The sequence below is a fragment of the Eleutherodactylus coqui genome, chromosome 6 (assembly GCF_035609145.1).
Source record: "Eleutherodactylus coqui strain aEleCoq1 chromosome 6, aEleCoq1.hap1, whole genome shotgun sequence".
Taxonomy (NCBI): Eukaryota; Metazoa; Chordata; class Amphibia; order Anura; family Eleutherodactylidae; genus Eleutherodactylus; species Eleutherodactylus coqui.
In genome coordinates this window covers 17,334,895-17,352,994 of record NC_089842.1, presented here as the reverse complement: position 1 = coordinate 17,352,994, position 18,100 = coordinate 17,334,895, and the positions used below count along the sequence as shown (strand labels likewise).

Below are 18,100 nucleotides of genomic sequence, written 5' to 3'. Positions count from 1 at the left end.
ACATGGAGATGTATAACTTATACCAGCTAGACATATATAATTATATACAGGAGATACCCAGGTTATACCAGCATGCTCCATATCACTATATACAGGAGATGTATAACTTATACCAGCTGTACATATATAATTATATACAGGAGATACCCAGGTTATACCAGCCTGGTCCATATCACTATATTCAGGAGATGCACAACGTATACCAGCTGTACATATATAATTATACCCAGGTTATACCAGCAGGCTCCATATCACTATATACTGGAGATGTGCCGAGCATAGACATCAGATAGCTGTTGGTTATAAATACTCCGGTGACCTGGAGGCGCCTTTATTAAGGGAGGGGAGAAGCAAATTAGCTGCAGTCACTGAAGGGGAGTAGATTAGAGCTGCACGGGAAAGAGAAGGCTGCACCTTGAGCTCTCCGACAAGTGTCTCCGCTGCGCCTTGAAGTCTCTACAAGTGTCTCAGCATGGCTGCAGTAATCGCCATCTGCAGAGCTGCCGCCAGAACCTTCTCCCCAGCACCTGCGTTTGGCCTCCTCTATCCATGCAACCGCACGATTCTGGGGTCCCTGCCAGTTTGTGGGCTCAGGAGGCTACAGTCGCCCCCCGAACGCGGGATTTCAGACAAAAGGTTTAACGTTCCCCCGAGTGCCGAAGACGTGGCTCGTCCGGTTGGAGTTTGCACTATGATGCGTCTTCCCTACCAGGAGTCTGCAGAGGGGCTGAATGCAGCCTTTATTGGGGTCCCCCTGGATACGGGCACCTCAAACCGACCCGGAGCAAGGCAAGGACACTGTAGAATGTTCCCCCGAGCGCTAGAAGTATAAACTCCCCATAGCCTCAGGGCTCACTTACACGGGCGTATTCTCTGTCCGTGTTTTTACTGACAGCATACGGACATCTCACAGACGCGGTAAAGTAAATGGCGCATTGAGACGTGCGGATTTTATGTGGACCCATGTTGCTTGTAAATTGCAGCATGTTGTATTTCGGACTCCATTCTTGGACCAAGATCGCCCATAAAAGTGTATGGGAGTGTAAAAAAACCCAGCGTACACGGATGTTACACGCATGTGTGAGGCGCTAATTATTAGTGTCGCCAGAAGGCAGTGAAAACAATAAAGAGACATCATTTGCATTTTTTTTTCTTTGCATGTTTGAAAAACAGACGGCACGCGGGTGTAAAAAGCGCACAGCGCAACAAAACCGCATGCGACACATATATACACATGTGAAGTACATGAAAAGCGCATACACCCGTGTGAATGAGCCCTCCAGGCAGGAAGGAAAAATCCACTAAAAATCATGCTGCAAAATCTGCCATAAATCCGCAGGAAAAATGAAATCTCCTCCATCCGCCCATTATGGTAATCCGCTGCAGATTTTCTGTGCGCGCTTTCACGGAAAAACCGCAGTATTTCCGGTATCTATAAATGTATCTTAAGAGAACAATGCAGCGCAATAATGCTATACACCGGACATTACCTATGGGATGTGACAGCTAAAGGCAGTGTGATGCTGTGCTATCTGTGTATCTAATCCCATCACGTGTGATACTGTGCTAGCTGGGTATCTAATCCCATCACGTGTGATACTGTGCTAGCTGTGTATCTAATCCCATCACGTGTGATACTGTGCATATAATCCCATCATGTGTGATACTGTGCTAACTGTGTATCTAATCCCATCTTGTGTGATACTGTGCTAGCTGTGTATCTAATCCCATCATGTGTGATACTGTGCTAACTGTGTATCTAATCCCATCATGTGTGATGCTGTGCTAGCTGTGTATCTAATCCCATCACGTGTGATACTGTGCTAGCTGGGTATCTAATCCCATCATGTGTGATACTGTGCTAACTGTGTATCTAATCCCATCATGTGTGATGCTGTGCTAGCTGTGTATCTAATCCCATCATGTGTGATACTGTGCTAGCTGTGTATCTAATCCCATCATGTGTGATACTGTGCTAACTGTGTATCTAATCCCATCATGTGTGATACTGTGCTAGCTGTGTATCTAATCCCATCATGTGTGATGCTGTGCTAGCTGTGTATCTAATCCCATCATGTGTGATACTGTGCTAACTGTATATCTAATCCCATCTTGTGTGATACTGTGCTAGCTGTGTATCTAATCCCATCATGTGTGATACTGTGCTAGCTGTGTATCTAATCCCATCATGTGTGATACTGTGCTAACTGTGTATCTAATCCCATCATGTGTGATACTGTGCTAGCTGTGTATCTAATCCCATCATGTGTGATGCTGTGCTAGCTGGGTATCTAATCCCATCATGTGTGATGCTGTGCTAGCTGTGTATCTAATCCCATCACGTGTGATACTGTGCTAACTGTGTATCTAATCCCATCATGTGTGATACTGTGCTAGCTGTGTATCTAATCCCATCATGTGTGATGCTGTGCTAGCTGTGTATCTAATCCCATCATGTGTGATACTGTGCTAACTGTGTATCTAATCCCATCTTGTGTGATACTGTGCTAGCTGTGTATCTAATCCCATCATGTGTGATACTGTGCTAACTGTGTATCTAATCCCATCATGTGTGATACTGTGCTAGCTGTGTATCTAATCCCATCATGTGTGATGCTGTGCTAGCTGTGTATCTAATCCCATCATGTGTGATACTGTGCTATCTGGGTATCTAATCCCATCACGCGTGATACTGTGCTAGCTGTGTATCTAATCCCATCACGCGTGATACTGTGCTAGCTGTGTATCTAATCCCATCACGTGTGATACTGTGCTAGCTGTGTATCTAATCCCATCACGTGTGATACTGTGCTAGCTGTGTATCTAATCCCATCACGTGTGATACTGTGCTAGCTGGGTATCTAATCCCATCACGTGTGATACTGTGCTAGCTGTGTATCTAATCCCATCACGTGTGATACTGTGCTAGCTGGGTATCTAATCCCATCATGTGTGATACTGTGCTAGCTGGGTATCTAATCCCATCATGTGTGATACTGTGCTAGCTGGGTATCTAATCCCATCATGTGTGATACTGTGCTAGCTGGGTATCTAATCCCATCATGTGTGATACTGTGCTAGCTGGGTATCTAATCCCATCATGTGTGATACTGTGCTAGCTGGGTATCTAATCCCATCATGTGTGATACTGTGCTAGCTGGGTATCTAATCCCATCATGTGTGATACTGTGCTAGCTGGGTATCTAATCCCATCATGTGTGATACTGTGCTAGCTGGGTATCTAATCCCATCATGTGTGATACTGTGCTAGCTGGGTATCTAATCCCATCATGTGTGATACTGTGCTAGCTGGGTATCTAATCCCATCATGTGTGATACTGTGCTAGCTGGGTATCTAATCCCATCATGTGTGATACTGTGCTAGCTGGGTATCTAATCCCATCATGTGTGATACTGTGCTAGCTGTGTATCTAATCCCATCATGTGTGATACTGTGCTAGCTGTGTATCTAATCCCATCACGTGTGATACTGTGCTAGCTGTGTATCTAATCCCATCACGTGTGATACTGTGCTAGCTGTGTATCTAATCCCATCACGTGTGATACTGTGCTAGCTGTGTATCTAATCCCATCATGTGTGATACTGTGCTAGCTGTGTATCTAATCCCATCATGTGTGATACTGTGCTAGCTGTGTATCTAATCCCATCACATGTGATACTGTGCTATCTGTGTATCTAATCCCATCACATGTGATACTGTGCTATCTGTGTATCTAATCCCATCACGTGTGATACTGTGCTAGCTGTGTATCTAATCCCATCATGTGTGATACTGTGCTAACTGTGTATCTAATCCCATCTTGTGTGATACTGTGCTAGCTGTGTATCTAATCCCATCTTGTGTGATACTGTGCTAGCTGTGTATCTAATCCCATCATGTGTGATACTGTGCTATCTGTGTATCTAATCCCATCATGTGTGATACTGTGCTATCTGTGTATCTAATCCCATCATGTGTGATACTGTGCTAGCTGTGTATTTAATCCCATCATGTGTGATACTGTGCTAGCTGTGTATCTAATCCCATCATGTGTGATACTGTGCTATCTGTGTATCTAATCCCATCATGTGTGATACTGTGCTAGCTGTGTATCTAATCCCATCATGTGTGATACTGTGCTAGCTGTGTATCTAATCCCATCATGTGTGATACTGTGCTATCTTTGTATCTAATCCCATCACGTGTGATACTGTGCTAGCTGTGTATCTAATCCCATCTTGTGTGATACTGTGCTAGCTGTGTATCTAATCCCATCATGTGTGATAGTGTGCTAGCTGTGTATCTAATCCCATCATATGTGATACTGTGCTAGCTGGGTATCTAATCCCATCATGTGTGATACTGTGCTAGCTGTGTATCTAATCCCATCATGTGTGATACTGTGCTAGCTGTGTATCTAATCCTGTCATATGTGATACTGTGCTAGCTATGTATCTAATCCCATCATGTGTGATACTGTGCTAGCTGGGTATCTAATCCCACCATGTGTGATACTGTGCTAACTATGTATCTAATCCCATCATGTGTGATATTGTGCTAGCTGTGTATGTAATCTCATCTTGTGTGATACTGTGCTAGCTGTGTATCTAATCCCATCATGTGTGATAGTGTGCTAGCTGTGTATCTAATCCCATCATATGTGATACTGTGCTAGCTGGGTATCTAATCCCATCATGTGTGATACTGTGCTAGCTGGGTATCTAATCCCATCATGTGTGATACTGTGCTAGCTGGGTATCTAATCCCATCATGTGTGATACTGTGCTAGCTGGGTATCTAATCCCATCATGTGTGATACTGTGCTAGCTGAGTATCTAATCCCATCATGTGTGATACTGTGCTAGCTGGGTATCTAATCCCATCATGTGTGATACTGTGCTAGCTATGTATCTAATCCCATTTTGTGTGATACTGTGCTAGCTGTGTATCTAATCCCATTTTGTGTGATACTGTGCTAGCTGTGTATCCAATCCCATCATGTGTGATACTGTGCTAGCTGTGTATCTAATCCCATCATGTGTGATACTGTGCTATGTATCTAATCCCATTTTGTGTGATACTGTGCTAGCTGTGTATCTAATCCCATCATGTGTGATACTGTGCTAGCTGTGTAACTAATCCCATCATGTGTGATACTGTGCTATCTGTGTATCTAATCCCATCATGTGTGATACTGTGCTAGCTGTGTATCTAATCCCATCATGTGTGATACTGTGCTATCTGTGTATCTAATCCCATCATGTGTGATACTGTGCTAGCTGTGTATCTAATCCCATCATGTGTGATACTGTGCTAGCTGTGTATCTAATCCCATCATGTGTGATACTGTGCTAGCTGTGTATCTAATCCCATCATGTGTGATACTGTGCTAGCTGAGTATCTAATCCCATCATGTGTGATACTGACTGCTGGGCTGATGTATCTAATCCCATCATGTGTGATACTGTGCTAGCTGTGTATCTAATTCCATCATGTGTGATACTGTGCTAGCTATGTATCTAATCCCATTTTGTGTGATACTGTGCTAGCTGTGTATCTAATCCCATCATGTGTGATACTGTGCTAGCTGTGTATCTAACCCCATCATGTGTGATACTGTGCTATGTATCTAATCCCATCATGTGTGATACTGTGCTAGCTGTGTATCTAATCCCAACATGTGTGATACTGTGCTAGCTGTGTATCTAATCCTGTCATGTGTGATACTGTGCTAGCTATGTATCTAATCCCATCATGTGTGATACTGTGCTAGCTGTGTATCTAATCCCACCATGTGTGATACTGTGCTTACTATGTATCTAATCCCATCATGTGTGATATTGTGCTAGCTGTGTATCTAATCCCATCTTGTGTGATACTGTGCTAGCTGTGTATCTAATCCCATCATGTGTGATAGTGTGCTAGCTGTGTATCTAATCCCATCATATGTGATACTGTACTAACTATGTATCTAATCCCATCATGTGTGATACTGTGCTAACTGTGTATCTAATCCCATCATGTGTGATACTGTGCTAACTGTGTATCTAATCCCATCATGTGTGATACTGTGCTAACTATGTATCTAATCCCATCATGTGTGATACTGTGCTAGCTATGTATCCAATCCAATCATGTGTGATACTGTGCTAGCTGTGTATCTAATCCCATCATGTGTGATACTGTGCTAGCTGTGTATCTAATCCCATCATGTGTGATACTGTGCTAGCTGTGTATCTAATCCCATCATGTGTGATACTGACTGCTGGCCTGATGTATCTAATCCTATCATATGTGATACTGTGCTAGCTGTGTATCTAATTCCATCATGTGTGATACTGTCTGCTGAATCTAATCCTATCATGTGTGATACTGTCTGCTGAATCTAATCCTATCATGTGTGATACCATCTGCTGAGTTGCTGTATCTAATCCTACCATGTGTGATACCGTCTGCTGAGTTGCTGTATCTAATCCTATTGTGTTTGATACTGTCTGCTGATGTGCTTAACTAATCCTACCATCAGTGATACTATCTGCTGAGGTGCTGTATCTAATGCTATCATGTGTGATACTGTATCTAAGCCTATCATGTGTGATACTCCCAGTGAACCACATAGCCCTACATCTTGGATCATGTTTCTCAATTTCCTTACGATTCACCAGATTTGGTCCGCGCCACATCAGAGCTGAATCCGCGATGATCCGGAGATATAATGCCACCACCAGGGCGGCGCCATACAACTCACTGGTTGTGGCTGATATTGGAGATGTCAATGTCAATCTATATGACCTTAAGAAGAGCTGTCAGAGGATTCGAGAAGCCTACCAGAAGATCATGGGGGCTGGATGTGTACCCTTAACCCTGGGTAATATGCAGCGTACAGCCGCATTACAGGAGGCCGATGATGGAGTTTCTGTATCTTGGTTTTCTCTTGTGCAGGTGGAGATCACACCATCACGTACCCCATCCTGCAGGCTGCAGCTGAAAAGTAAGTGAAGGGGTCAGTGATTTAGGGGATTATCAGCAAGTGGTGCAGATTTGCCCCCTTATGTGAAGGAAATCCACTATGGAAATCTGCAGCATTAATTGACATACTGTGGCTTTAGAATTCACTGTGCAAGTCGGAGTGCCTTGTAGATTTTCTCCACATTGTGTCGGTGGGATGTCAGTAGCTCCTAAAGAACTGGAGTTACAGCCATGTGAAGTTGGGTGAGGAATGCTGAATTTACAGCTGTCAGTTTTCAGTGGATGAGCAGAGAGGAAGGAGGCATGGGGGATGGAACCGCAACAGAAAAGACCTGTGATTCTCCTGTATGTCTCCTTGATCCGGGAGAGGAGTGACAGGAATTTTTGTTTATGTTATCACCTCCATCAATCAGAGAGCATATTTGCTTTCTGATTGGCACACATGGGTTTTCTCCAGAGCTTGAGAAAGGCCAAGATGTGTGTGTGTGATGGAGGAATAAAGTCTCTATATGAAACTGTACTGCTGAGGCTGCTGAAGTCTTTTCTTCCTATGGAGTGAAATGATGAGAAGCTGCTTATCTAAACACTCCTCTACACCATTTAACCCTGAAGATGCTGTAGCCATTGCTGACTATAGCATCTAAACCTTTTTACAGAAAAATAAAAATTAACACAAGGCTTTAAATATTTAATACATTTTTAAAAACCTACACATAATTAGTATGGCCACATGCATACTATATACTCATACTATAGAATACTGCATTATTTATCCAGCACAGTAAATTCAATAGAAAATGAGTGTCAAAATATCAGTTTTTTGTTCATCTTGCTTCAGCAAAACAGAAATTTAAAAAAAAATTTTTTTTTAAATGTCATATGTGGGTCATACTGAAAGTAATACAAAAGTGGTCAGACCTTTATTAACTGATGTAGATCGCTCAGATTGCACATGTAGTTGGAGGGACTCTTCCTCTATACAAATTTGCTACTTCATATAGTCTCCATTTAAAAGCAATGTATTGCGCCACCTATTGCTCACCGTTGATGGTACGGCTTCGTTCCAGAAAATCATGGAGAATGACGCCCTTGTCACCCCAAAAAACCGTCACCATGGCTTTCTATGCTGAGCGCTGGCTCTTGAACTTCTTAGGCCACATGTCCACAGGGACAAATCTGCAGCGGGTTAAATACCTGCGGATGTCCTTTTCCCCTGAGGCACGGATTGCGTGTGCGGGAAAACACCCGCGGCATGCCCCATTTTAGTGCGTGTCTCCCGCGGGGACGGCTTCCGCAGGCTTCTATTGAAGCCTATGGAAGCCGTCCGGATCTGCGGCACACCTGCAGCTGAATTCCTGCTCTCCGTCGTGGGAGAGCAGGAGTTCAAATAAAAAAAGAGTGCATGGCACATGCGTGCTGAGCACATCTGCCGGGCCGAAGAAAGAAGATCTGGCCACGACGGAGGGAAGATGCACAGTGTCCGGACTGGTAAGTAAATTCTTATTTTTAGGCCTCATGTCCGCGGGAAAGGAGGGACCTGCTGCGGGATTCTGCATGTAGAATCCACGGCGGGTCTGATTTTCCCCGTGGACATGAGGCCTTAAGCCTTGGAGAAGAGGTGTGCCGCCATTGGATGGACCGATTCTTCGTTTCCGGATCATAAAGATCCGCCCATGTTTCATCCGCTGTCACCAGATCGTAAAAAACCTGTCTTCATAGACTTCGACCGCTTCAAGCAGATCAGAGCAGACTTGCACCCTTGGAATCCATTATTCACCAAAAAGCAAGAAAAAGATTCTGAAACCCCTTTATAGAGGAAGAGTCCCTCCAACTCCATGGCCAATGGGAACGATCTGCATCAGTTAATAAACAAGTTCTGACCACTTCTGCATCACTTTCAGTACGACCCTCGTATACCGCTAAATGGCACCAATAGAAACTAAAGTTGACCCACCAAAAAAACCAAGCCTCATCCAGCTCTGTCGATGGAAGATTAAGTGTGGATTCAGACGACCGTATATCGGCTCGGTTTTCACGCCGAACCGATATACGTTGTCCTCATCTGCGGGGGGGGGGGGAGGATGGAAGAGCCAGGAGCAGGAACTGAGCTCCCGCCCCCTCTCTGACCCTCTGCACTATTTGCAATGAAAGGAGGCGGGACAGGGCGGAGCTAAATTCCAAGCATTAGCCCCACCCCATCCCACCTCTCCCTATTGCAAATAGTGCAGAGGGGAGGAGAGGAGGCAGAGAGGGGGCGGGAGCTCAGAGCACTGCTCCTGGCTCTTCCAGGCTCCCCCCCCCCCCCTGCAGAGAGAGATGATGTATATCGGCTGGGTGTGAAAACCCAGCCGATATACGTTTGTCTGAATCCAGCCTAAAGCTGCTCTGCTCTGGGATGCGGCGCCGCAAAAAATTATTTTTGATTGAAAAGAGAAAAAAAAGTCTTTATATTGTGCAAAGGTGGTAAAACAGAATAAAACCTCTATACATTTAGTACTGTAGGTCCCCTTAGAATAAAGGTAATATAATATTTACACCATGTGGTGAACGCCGTAAAAATAAATCCCAAGAAACAATGGTTTAAAATGCCCCCAGCAAAGAAAAATATAAAAGTGATGACCGCTGAAACACAAAAAAAGGAAATAATTTACTGGCTCTTAGGGCTTATTCACACGAGCGTATATCAACCGGCCGTTGTCATGACTGGCCAATATACACTCCCGTGTGATGCACGGGGCGGCGTATACACCATCGAGCAGGGGGAGACAGACAGCTTAGCTGTCTTCCCTCCTCTCTCACCGTCTCTCTGCAAGGGGAGGAGGCGGAACGGGGCAGGAGCTAGTGTGCTAAGCTCCCGCCCCTCTCTGCTGTTTGCAATAGGAGAGGAGGGACTGGGGTGGGGCTTAGCCCCCCCACCCCGCCCATTGCAAACAGCGGCAAGGGGCGGAGAAGAGAAGGGGGATAGAGTTTAGCAGCTCCCATAGGAGTCAATGTAGCTGCCGCCGCTGACGTTAGGGCGGGCTTTTACGCTGCGGAGATACACCCGTTTGCACTGCTGCATTGTATCAGAGGGGCAGCGTACAACGCCCGGGGTGTGAAAACCCGGGAATAAGCCCTTAAGGCTAAAATTAGTTATGTCACTAAGAAGTTAAAAATGCACTTAAGACGGCTGAGTTCTGCGCCAAATATATTTATAAGAGACAAATATAAAAAGTGACAATTTCGGAAAGTTTTTTTTTCCCGCCGAATTTAATGCGACTGTTGGGGTTAAGCCCTGTCCACACGCTTGTACTAATGCATTTCCAATCCATATGAACATACCGTGAGATATCATAAAGCCGGGGTTATCCACTGTGTACGGCTACAGGCCTGTAGACATTGGCGCACACCTGTGATCCGGCTTGCACTTTAATTGTGGTGGCAAAAAGTCGCAAATGCAAAAATTAGAATTTTTTACACCAGCCCCCCAGCTTTTAAAAAATTGTACGGTCCTAAGAATACATTCACATGGGCAAGAGGGAGTCGCGGCTGACAGTTTCGGAGTGAAACTTGCATCTCACAGCACACGGACACTCCATCCGTGTGCTGCGAGAACACCGCGCATCCGCATGCTCTATTCTTGTGCGAGACTCGCACGAAAATAGAACATGCTACAATTTTTCTGTCTTACGAGAAAAACATCACCCATAGAAATACAGCTGTTATAAATAACGGACGGTCTTTTTGTGCGTGTTTTGTACGTCTCACACGTGAGAATATCGCCCATGTAAATACGGCCTTAGGGTGGATTCAGACGACCGTATATCGGTTTGGTTTTCACGCCGAGCCGATATACGGGGTCCTCATCTGCAGGGGGGGGGGGGGAGGATGGAAGAGCCAGGAGCAGGAACTGAGCTCCCGCCCCCTCTCTGCCTCCTCTTCGCCCCGCTGCACCATTTGTAATGGAAGGAGGCGGGATGGGGCGGGGCTACGTTTTGAGAAGTAGCCTCTCCCCATTTCAAATAGAGCAGAGGGGTGGAGAGGAGGCAGAGAGGGGGCGGGAGCTCAGTTCCTGCTCCTGGCTCTTCCATCCCCCCCCCCCCCTGCAGATGAGGACGACGTATATCGGCTCGGCCTGAAAACCCAGCCGATATACGGTCGTCTGAATCCACCCTTAGCATTAGGGGGTGACCATGTGCAGCCCGTCAGATGTATTAGACAAACTGGTGCAAATTACAGCTAAACTCTACGCCAGCTGCTAGAGGGCATGGGTATCAGATTTGTGGCACCGACGCGCCAACAGATGTGATACACGGCTTGTGTCCCAATACATCTGTCACATTTCACTGCAGCGCTGAAAACTCGTCCTGAACAAATACTAACGAGGGTTTATTAGGGCTGCCTGATACGGAGGGATCAGCGGTCAGATTCTCGCTGGATCGTGGAATCTCAACGATCTTTTCCCAGTGTAATCCCACGCACTGCGAACGATGGATGGTAACTTGTTTGCTTATCGTTCATCATTCAGTTTCCGCAGGCATACAATCTGACGATGGATTGGCCCGTGTGAACAGGTAGTCATTCATTTAGGAACCACTGCCTGATTACTGTGAATGGCTGGAGGAACGATCCCCGGCCGCTCCATTCAAAGAGAGATCATTGCTGCTGTGTAACAGGAATGATTACTGCTGGGATGACTGTGCGGTGTCTGTGGGGCGTCCCGTGTAAAAGGGCCCTAACAGTGTAACAGTCTGGACAATCCTCTGTGAGCGCAGCAATGATCTCTGATAGTTTGTTGCAACGTCAGACAGAATCCACAGAACTGACAAATATTTGCAATGGATAATTTGGATTTCATTTATTTCCCCAACTTGTTATTCATTTCACACATGAAGAATTAACCCCTTAGTGATGCCGTCTAGTTTGGCACTGGGGAACGAACAGTTTGGTCAACGCTCATATAGTTCATTAGGACAGTACAGATGTTCCCAATAAGCACACAATTTGCGCGATGTTTCGGGCTCAGCGCCCTTTTGTCAAGCATACGCAGAAAGTTGACGTATTAAAGGTTCTTGATTTTAAAAAATGCAGCCGGATATGGCGAACATCTAAAAGTGGGTCAGACAGTAAAAAACACCTATGGTATGATATGCAGAGGGGACCTCAGTCATGCCTGATAAAGGGCGTTGATACCGATACAGTCTGAGATGGAGGGGCGCTGCACAATGCCCGACCTGCATGAGGGAGTGCTACCAGTTTTAGTTTGGTACTTCACACTGGCGTATATCGACCTGTTTTTCACGCCCGGACGATATACGCTGCCCCACTGATGCCCTGCTTTACAATGCATGAGTGCACATGGGCGTATTTCTGCAGCATAAAAACACCCGGCCAAGATAGTGCATTTCAGCCGGGCGCTTTTACGCCGCCGGCTGCATAGACTCCTATGGGAGCCTATGACAGCTGCCGGAGAAGGGAGGTGGAGGGAGTTTAGCAGCGTGGCTGCTAAATTCCCACCCCCTTGCCTGCTTCTCTCCACCCCTTGCCAGTTGTTTGCAAAGGCAGGGGGCAGAGCGGAGCTAAGCGTCACCCCTCCCATAGCTGGCTGCGACATGGGGGCGGGAGCTTAGCACACTAGCTCCCGCCCCGTCCCGCCTCCTCTCCTTGCAGAGAGCCTGGTTAGAGGGGGGGAAGGGGGAGAACAGCTTAGCAGAGCTAAACTGTCTCCTCCCGCCCAATGGCATTGCGGCCTTTGGCGTTTATGTTAGATCTGTGCGCCCGTTCACGCGTTTTTACGAACCTGTGCTCTTATGATTGCTCAGATAATACACTATTACAATACTATGCCAATTACTTGCCATTAAATGGTATGGCAGAGCCGGAGGCCACAGCTGCCCAAGGCAACCCATCAGCCCAGTCTCATTTCATGGCAAAGGGCCAATGGCATGATAGAGGGAGCTCCCTCCCTCTGTTAACTCCGTACATGCTACAATCAACATTGATCATGGCATGCAAGGGGGTTAACGGGATCGGTGTTCTTGTAGATCCCTGCTGCCGGTTCAGTTCCTAGGTCCATGCCAGCTACATATAAATCCAATGATAATTTTATGATATAAACACAGCACAAGCCCAGACTATATCACAGATAGAATGCCAACATGCGACCCCTCCGGTTGAATAAAGAACCCCTTTTAGCTGTGGATTTTCTGTCTGGGACAGACTGGCTTTGATTTGGTCCTCCAGCTGCACCATAATTATGTCAGACGGTGTCAGAAGTTCTATTTGATCTTATTTTGTTACAATGTATCAGTCTGCAGTGCAGAGAGCGCCATCCAGACTGGATACAATTGTAACGCACATGACTAGAAGACTTGCTGGCATTGCAGACTCTGACGCTTTCTGGTTATTCCAGACACGGACCTGTTGGTTTGATTCATGTGGACGCTCACACGGACACCGGGGAGCAGGCGCTGGGGGAGAAGATCTATCATGGGACCCCATTCAGGCGCTGCGTGGATGAAGGGCTCTTGGACTGTAAGCGGGTTGTGCAGATCGGGATCCGCGGTTCCTGCTACAGTCCCGATCCCTACAAATTCTGCAGGGAGCAGGTAAGAAATGAAGCTTGAGGGATCGTTCGCACAGGACAGAATATTCCTCAACAGCGTTGCAGAATCTGCCCTCCTGCGGCAATTCTGCATCTAAATCTGCAGTGACAGCGGAGCTCTATATATAAATATATATAATAACAGTATGGATAACATTGCGCTGACTGCAGACTATAATAAAATACATAGAACTGGAATCAGTGGATGGCAACAGTGAGCAATAAATATTAAATATGCGCCCCGGTGTGTCTGAACGGGTTGTCACGAACATACACATGTGAGGGGATATGGAATATGCATAAGTTACCATACAAAAATAAACAGGGAAGAGAAAAGAATAAAAAATACTACTCTAATGTGTACTAATATACACATACATGCAGAATTACTGACACATACACACCCACCAACATAACTACCTGTACATGCGCATGCAGACACACAATGTGACATGATCATATCAACTAACCTTCACTCTCAGGGAAGGGAACTCATAACCTCCTTACTAGAGATGAGTGAGCACGCTCCGATAAGGCAGTTACTCGAGCAAGCATCGCTTTTCTTGAGTAACTGCATTCTCACCCGAGCAGGCTCGGGGGGGGGAGGGGTAGAGAGATCTCTCACTCTCCCCCCCCCCCCCCCCCTCTGCTTCCCCCCACCGCCCCTCCGAGCCTGCTCGGGCGAGAATTCAAGTTCTATGTATTTTATTATAGTCTGCAGTCGGCGCATTGTTTTTATTATTACGCATGTATCACTATGTATATACTGCTGTTATTTTTATCCACCATGTATATATATATATATATATATATATAATTATTATTTTTTTCACTGTACCCTTGTGTAATATTCATATGTGTTTTGCCCATGTCCCGTTAGTCATCCCAGCATGAAGGGTTTACCCTGAAACACATTTATTAGCTGGATTTGAAATTCTAATATTCTAAATTAAACGAGAAGTTGGATATTCATCCAATTGTTCTGCTACCTTTATTGGAATCTCCAGAGAGTTGCGCCTACACAGCAGATTTTTCTTTTAGTAGATAGTAAAAATACGGCGAGTGGGGGCAGAAGAAGGGATTAAATTAAAGCCCCTCTTCTGCAATTAATCAGAAGCAGGTCAGGTTGTTAGCTTTTAGTGACAGCTGAGAACCCAAAGGAGAAGGCAGGAGTGGTTTTTGACTCCTTCTGCCTCCTCCAGTAGATAGTGCTCAATGAGCGCTATGTACTAAGAAGTGAAAGTGGAAGTTTAACTTCCACTATGCGAGGCGGCAGTGCAGAGCTACAGGGTTCCTGCAGACCATGATCAGCTCTATTAGTGACTATTGTCACTATAGGGGATGTTTTCCCTGTACCTGAGGCTCCTATGGATGCCTCAGCTACAGTTGAAAAGTGTCAAATAAAAAAAACAAAAAAACGTGCATGACCCCCAGAGGTCTTATGTGACGTCATGGGGGACACAGATAGTAAAAAAAATATTGCATAAATAGAAATATATACATATAAAAGAAAATAACCCAAAGCCAACGCCAAACAAAACCATCACCGTATGCGCCTTGTAATCCAAAACCATACATATTATATATCAAAACATCTGAAACAAAATGAGGAACCCGTTCCTATACTTTATTTTAGCATATTTATTATGATTTTTAAAAAATTGCTATAAATTTTAAAAAAAGGGTTTTTTTTCGTTTTTTTAACCCCAATAAAACAAAAAAAATTAAAAAGATTTAAAAAATGCAGTGAAAAAGATATTAAAAAAATCGCCCTATATGTCAAAGGAAAAAAAACGCAGCAAAAATAATTTTGGTAGCTGAAGGAAAAGAAAATCGGGCAGTTAAACCACCACATGGGTAAAATCTCTAAAAAGTCTCTGGTCCTTAAACCAAATGATAAGTGAATGAGGCAACAATGATATTTAGGTTGTGCCCCCCCCCCCCCTTCCTTCCCCAACCCGATGACATCACCGCACTCCTGTATCTTGCAGGGTTTTCGGGTGGTGATTGCTGAAGACTGCTGGCTTAAGTCTCTGGTTCCGCTCATGTCAGAAGTGAGACAGCAAATGGGAGATAAGCCAGTCTACCTCAGTTTTGACATTGATGGAATTGACCCATCGTTTGCTCCCGGTACAGGGACCCCAGAGATTGGCGGCCTGACAACCCACCAGGTAGGCTGCGGTCGGTAATACTGTAGCGTTAAGTTCTGATGGTTCATGTTTCTGGGCGTTGATACAGCAGAGGGGTATGATAACAGCCGCTAGGCCCCTCATCCTTCTTGGGGCCCCTCATCCTTCTTGGGGCCCATCCTTTTGCTACAGTTTCCTAATAATTTTTTTTCTGGAGTCACTGCTCTTAGCTGTGTCCTACTAGATCAGCGCTGTAGTGTAAAGCATAGGGAGAACCAGCTTAAAAGGTTATGTTCATCTACTATATATGCCATAAAGGTCTGACAGATGCTCCTTTAAGCCTGTGTAGGAACATGGATTTCAGAGTAGTTGAGACTTCACTACCCAATGCAGCAGAGCCGAGGTCCCCTGAACAGTACTGTAGTGTACAACACGGGGGAGAAACAAAAACAAAAACCATGAGATGGGGCTCAGATGGCCCCGGATGCCGATAGGCAATGTACTAAGAATATAGAGCTTAACCCCGATTACATTTTGATTGATCCGATGCTACATGGCCGAGTATGAATGATCACTGAATGATCACCGCGTTACTCAATAACCGGTTTTCCACCTTTTTGGGCGACTACAGCTTTCAGATGTCAGGGAATAGACTCCATACTCAACTCACCCCATGCCCGCTGCAGCAGCTCCATAGGGGCACATGTTGTGGATACGTGGGGGCAGATCTCAAAGCCTTTTCCAGCATATCCCAAACATGTCCAATGGGGTTACAGTCCGGTGAGTTTTGGGGCCAAGGCAATGTAGAGAATTCGTTGTGATGTTCCTCCAACCACCCCCTGGTGATCCGAGCTCCATGACAAAAAGTGTCATTCTACTGAAAGATGGCGCTGTGGCCGGGGAAGACTTCCTGAGGATACGGGTACACAGATTGGGAACACCGGAGAAGTGCGACTTTCTCAGGAGTCCTGGCATCACACCTCTGGGCACCAACAATCTGCCCGCAGTCAAAGTCCCCACATTCACCCATGACTGCCAAAGGTTTCCGCGCAGCGGAGAGGTCAGCAGATGCAGTCATCATGTGGTACCACGTTTCCGAGCACACAGTGCCACGCGCCAGCCATTCCTAATGCAGTGGTCATTCAGTGTATAAGCTGTAAACATTCATGACCTACCCTGGTGCAGCCGCTGACCATCTGATATTTGTCTCCTGTGACCAGGCTCTGGAGATTATCCGAGGATGCCGTGGTCTGAATCTCGTGGGTTGTGACCTGGTTGAAGTGGCACCTGTGTACGACCTATCAGGTGAGCCAGATGACCTAAGGGACAATTATGATAGAGGAGAATGAAGAGCATGCAGACCTGCATTGCATAACTGAACCAGCAGGGGGGGCTGCAGCGAGACATCAGTTCTGCTCCACGATATAAACACTCCTTTTTGCCATTTCCCCAGGTAACACCGCACTGACGGCCGCCAACTTGTTGTTTGAAATGCTGTGTGTGCTGCCCGGAGTCCAAGCCTGCTGAACACTGAGGACGAGCAGCAGGGGGCGCCACCCCAGCACCATTGATTGGACACAAAAACTCATTTCCAAAACTCATAGAAGCAACAATTAATTATCGTACTAGATTTCCACCCATTATCAGACGGTCCGAGTACGGATTCAGAACCGCAGCTGCGGCTCCACGTGAGAAGAACAGAACTCCAGGCTAAGCATCACATCCCGCGTCGCTCCGTCACAGCGCTGCCAATATAATCAGACACAGACGATGCAGCGCCCTTGCTTTCCGTTCGGTGACAGGTTGGCACAACATATCAGAATGCTTTATGTAGGAGGTCTATTAGTATTCCTGCAAGTTCAACTGCAACATTTCTGTAGCCGAGAATGGAAATAATAAAACTAATTAGCAATTAAACTTGTAATAACTTGGTTGCATACCAGCAATGGGTATAGCAAAGGCATAAAACATATCCACTAGAGATGAGCGAGTATACTCGCTAAGGCACATTACTCGAGCAAGTAGTGCCTTAGCTGAGTATCTCCCGCTCGTCTCTAAAGATTCGGGGGCGGTGGGGGACAGCGGGGAGATCCCTCCACCCCCCCACCCACCCCCCGCTCCCCGCCGCTACTCACCTGTCACCTGCGCCGGTCCCCGATTCTTTAGAGACGAGCGGGGAGATACTTGGCTAAGGCACTACTCGCTCAAGTAATGTGCCTTAGCGAGTATACTCGCTCATCTCTAATATCCACCCATGACATAGAAACATCTGTCATTCATAGGCGGGATCGCGCTTATCATATAGGATAAGGGATAAATAAGTAAAGCTTATATACAGCCTGTTGACAACTTGCAAGTGCAGAGATATACAAATGATGGAAAAGTATTGCAAATCTTGGCAGTAAACTTCTCTCAAA

The 18,100-nt window shown here is 45.8% G+C and overlaps 1 protein-coding gene across 1 annotated transcript; it reads left to right on the top strand.

Moving 5' to 3' along the window:
• The first annotated feature begins 402 nt into the window (after nucleotides 1-402).
• Nucleotides 403-17,559, top strand: AGMAT (agmatinase (putative)). Its single transcript, XM_066572614.1, has 7 exons — nucleotides 403-789; nucleotides 6,668-6,870; nucleotides 6,945-6,993; nucleotides 13,363-13,558; nucleotides 15,546-15,725; nucleotides 16,904-16,988; nucleotides 17,137-17,559. The coding sequence occupies exons 1-7, from the start codon at nucleotides 473-475 to the stop codon at nucleotides 17,208-17,210; spliced, it is 1,104 nt and encodes a 367-aa protein (XP_066428711.1). The 5' UTR covers nucleotides 403-472; the 3' UTR covers nucleotides 17,211-17,559.
• Nucleotides 17,560-18,100: the final 541 nt, after the last annotated feature.

Coding starts and splice junctions, on each gene's coding strand:
- AGMAT (XM_066572614.1), top strand. CDS start 473: ATGGCTGCAGTAATCGCCATCTGCAGAGCTGCCGCCAGAACCTTCTCC. Junction 6,994..13,362: donor CTGCAGGCTGCAGCTGAAAA/GTAAGTGAAGGG, acceptor TGGTTATTCCAG/ACACGGACCTGTTGGTTTGA. Junction 16,989..17,136: donor ACCTGTGTACGACCTATCAG/GTGAGCCAGATG, acceptor CCATTTCCCCAG/GTAACACCGCACTGACGGCC.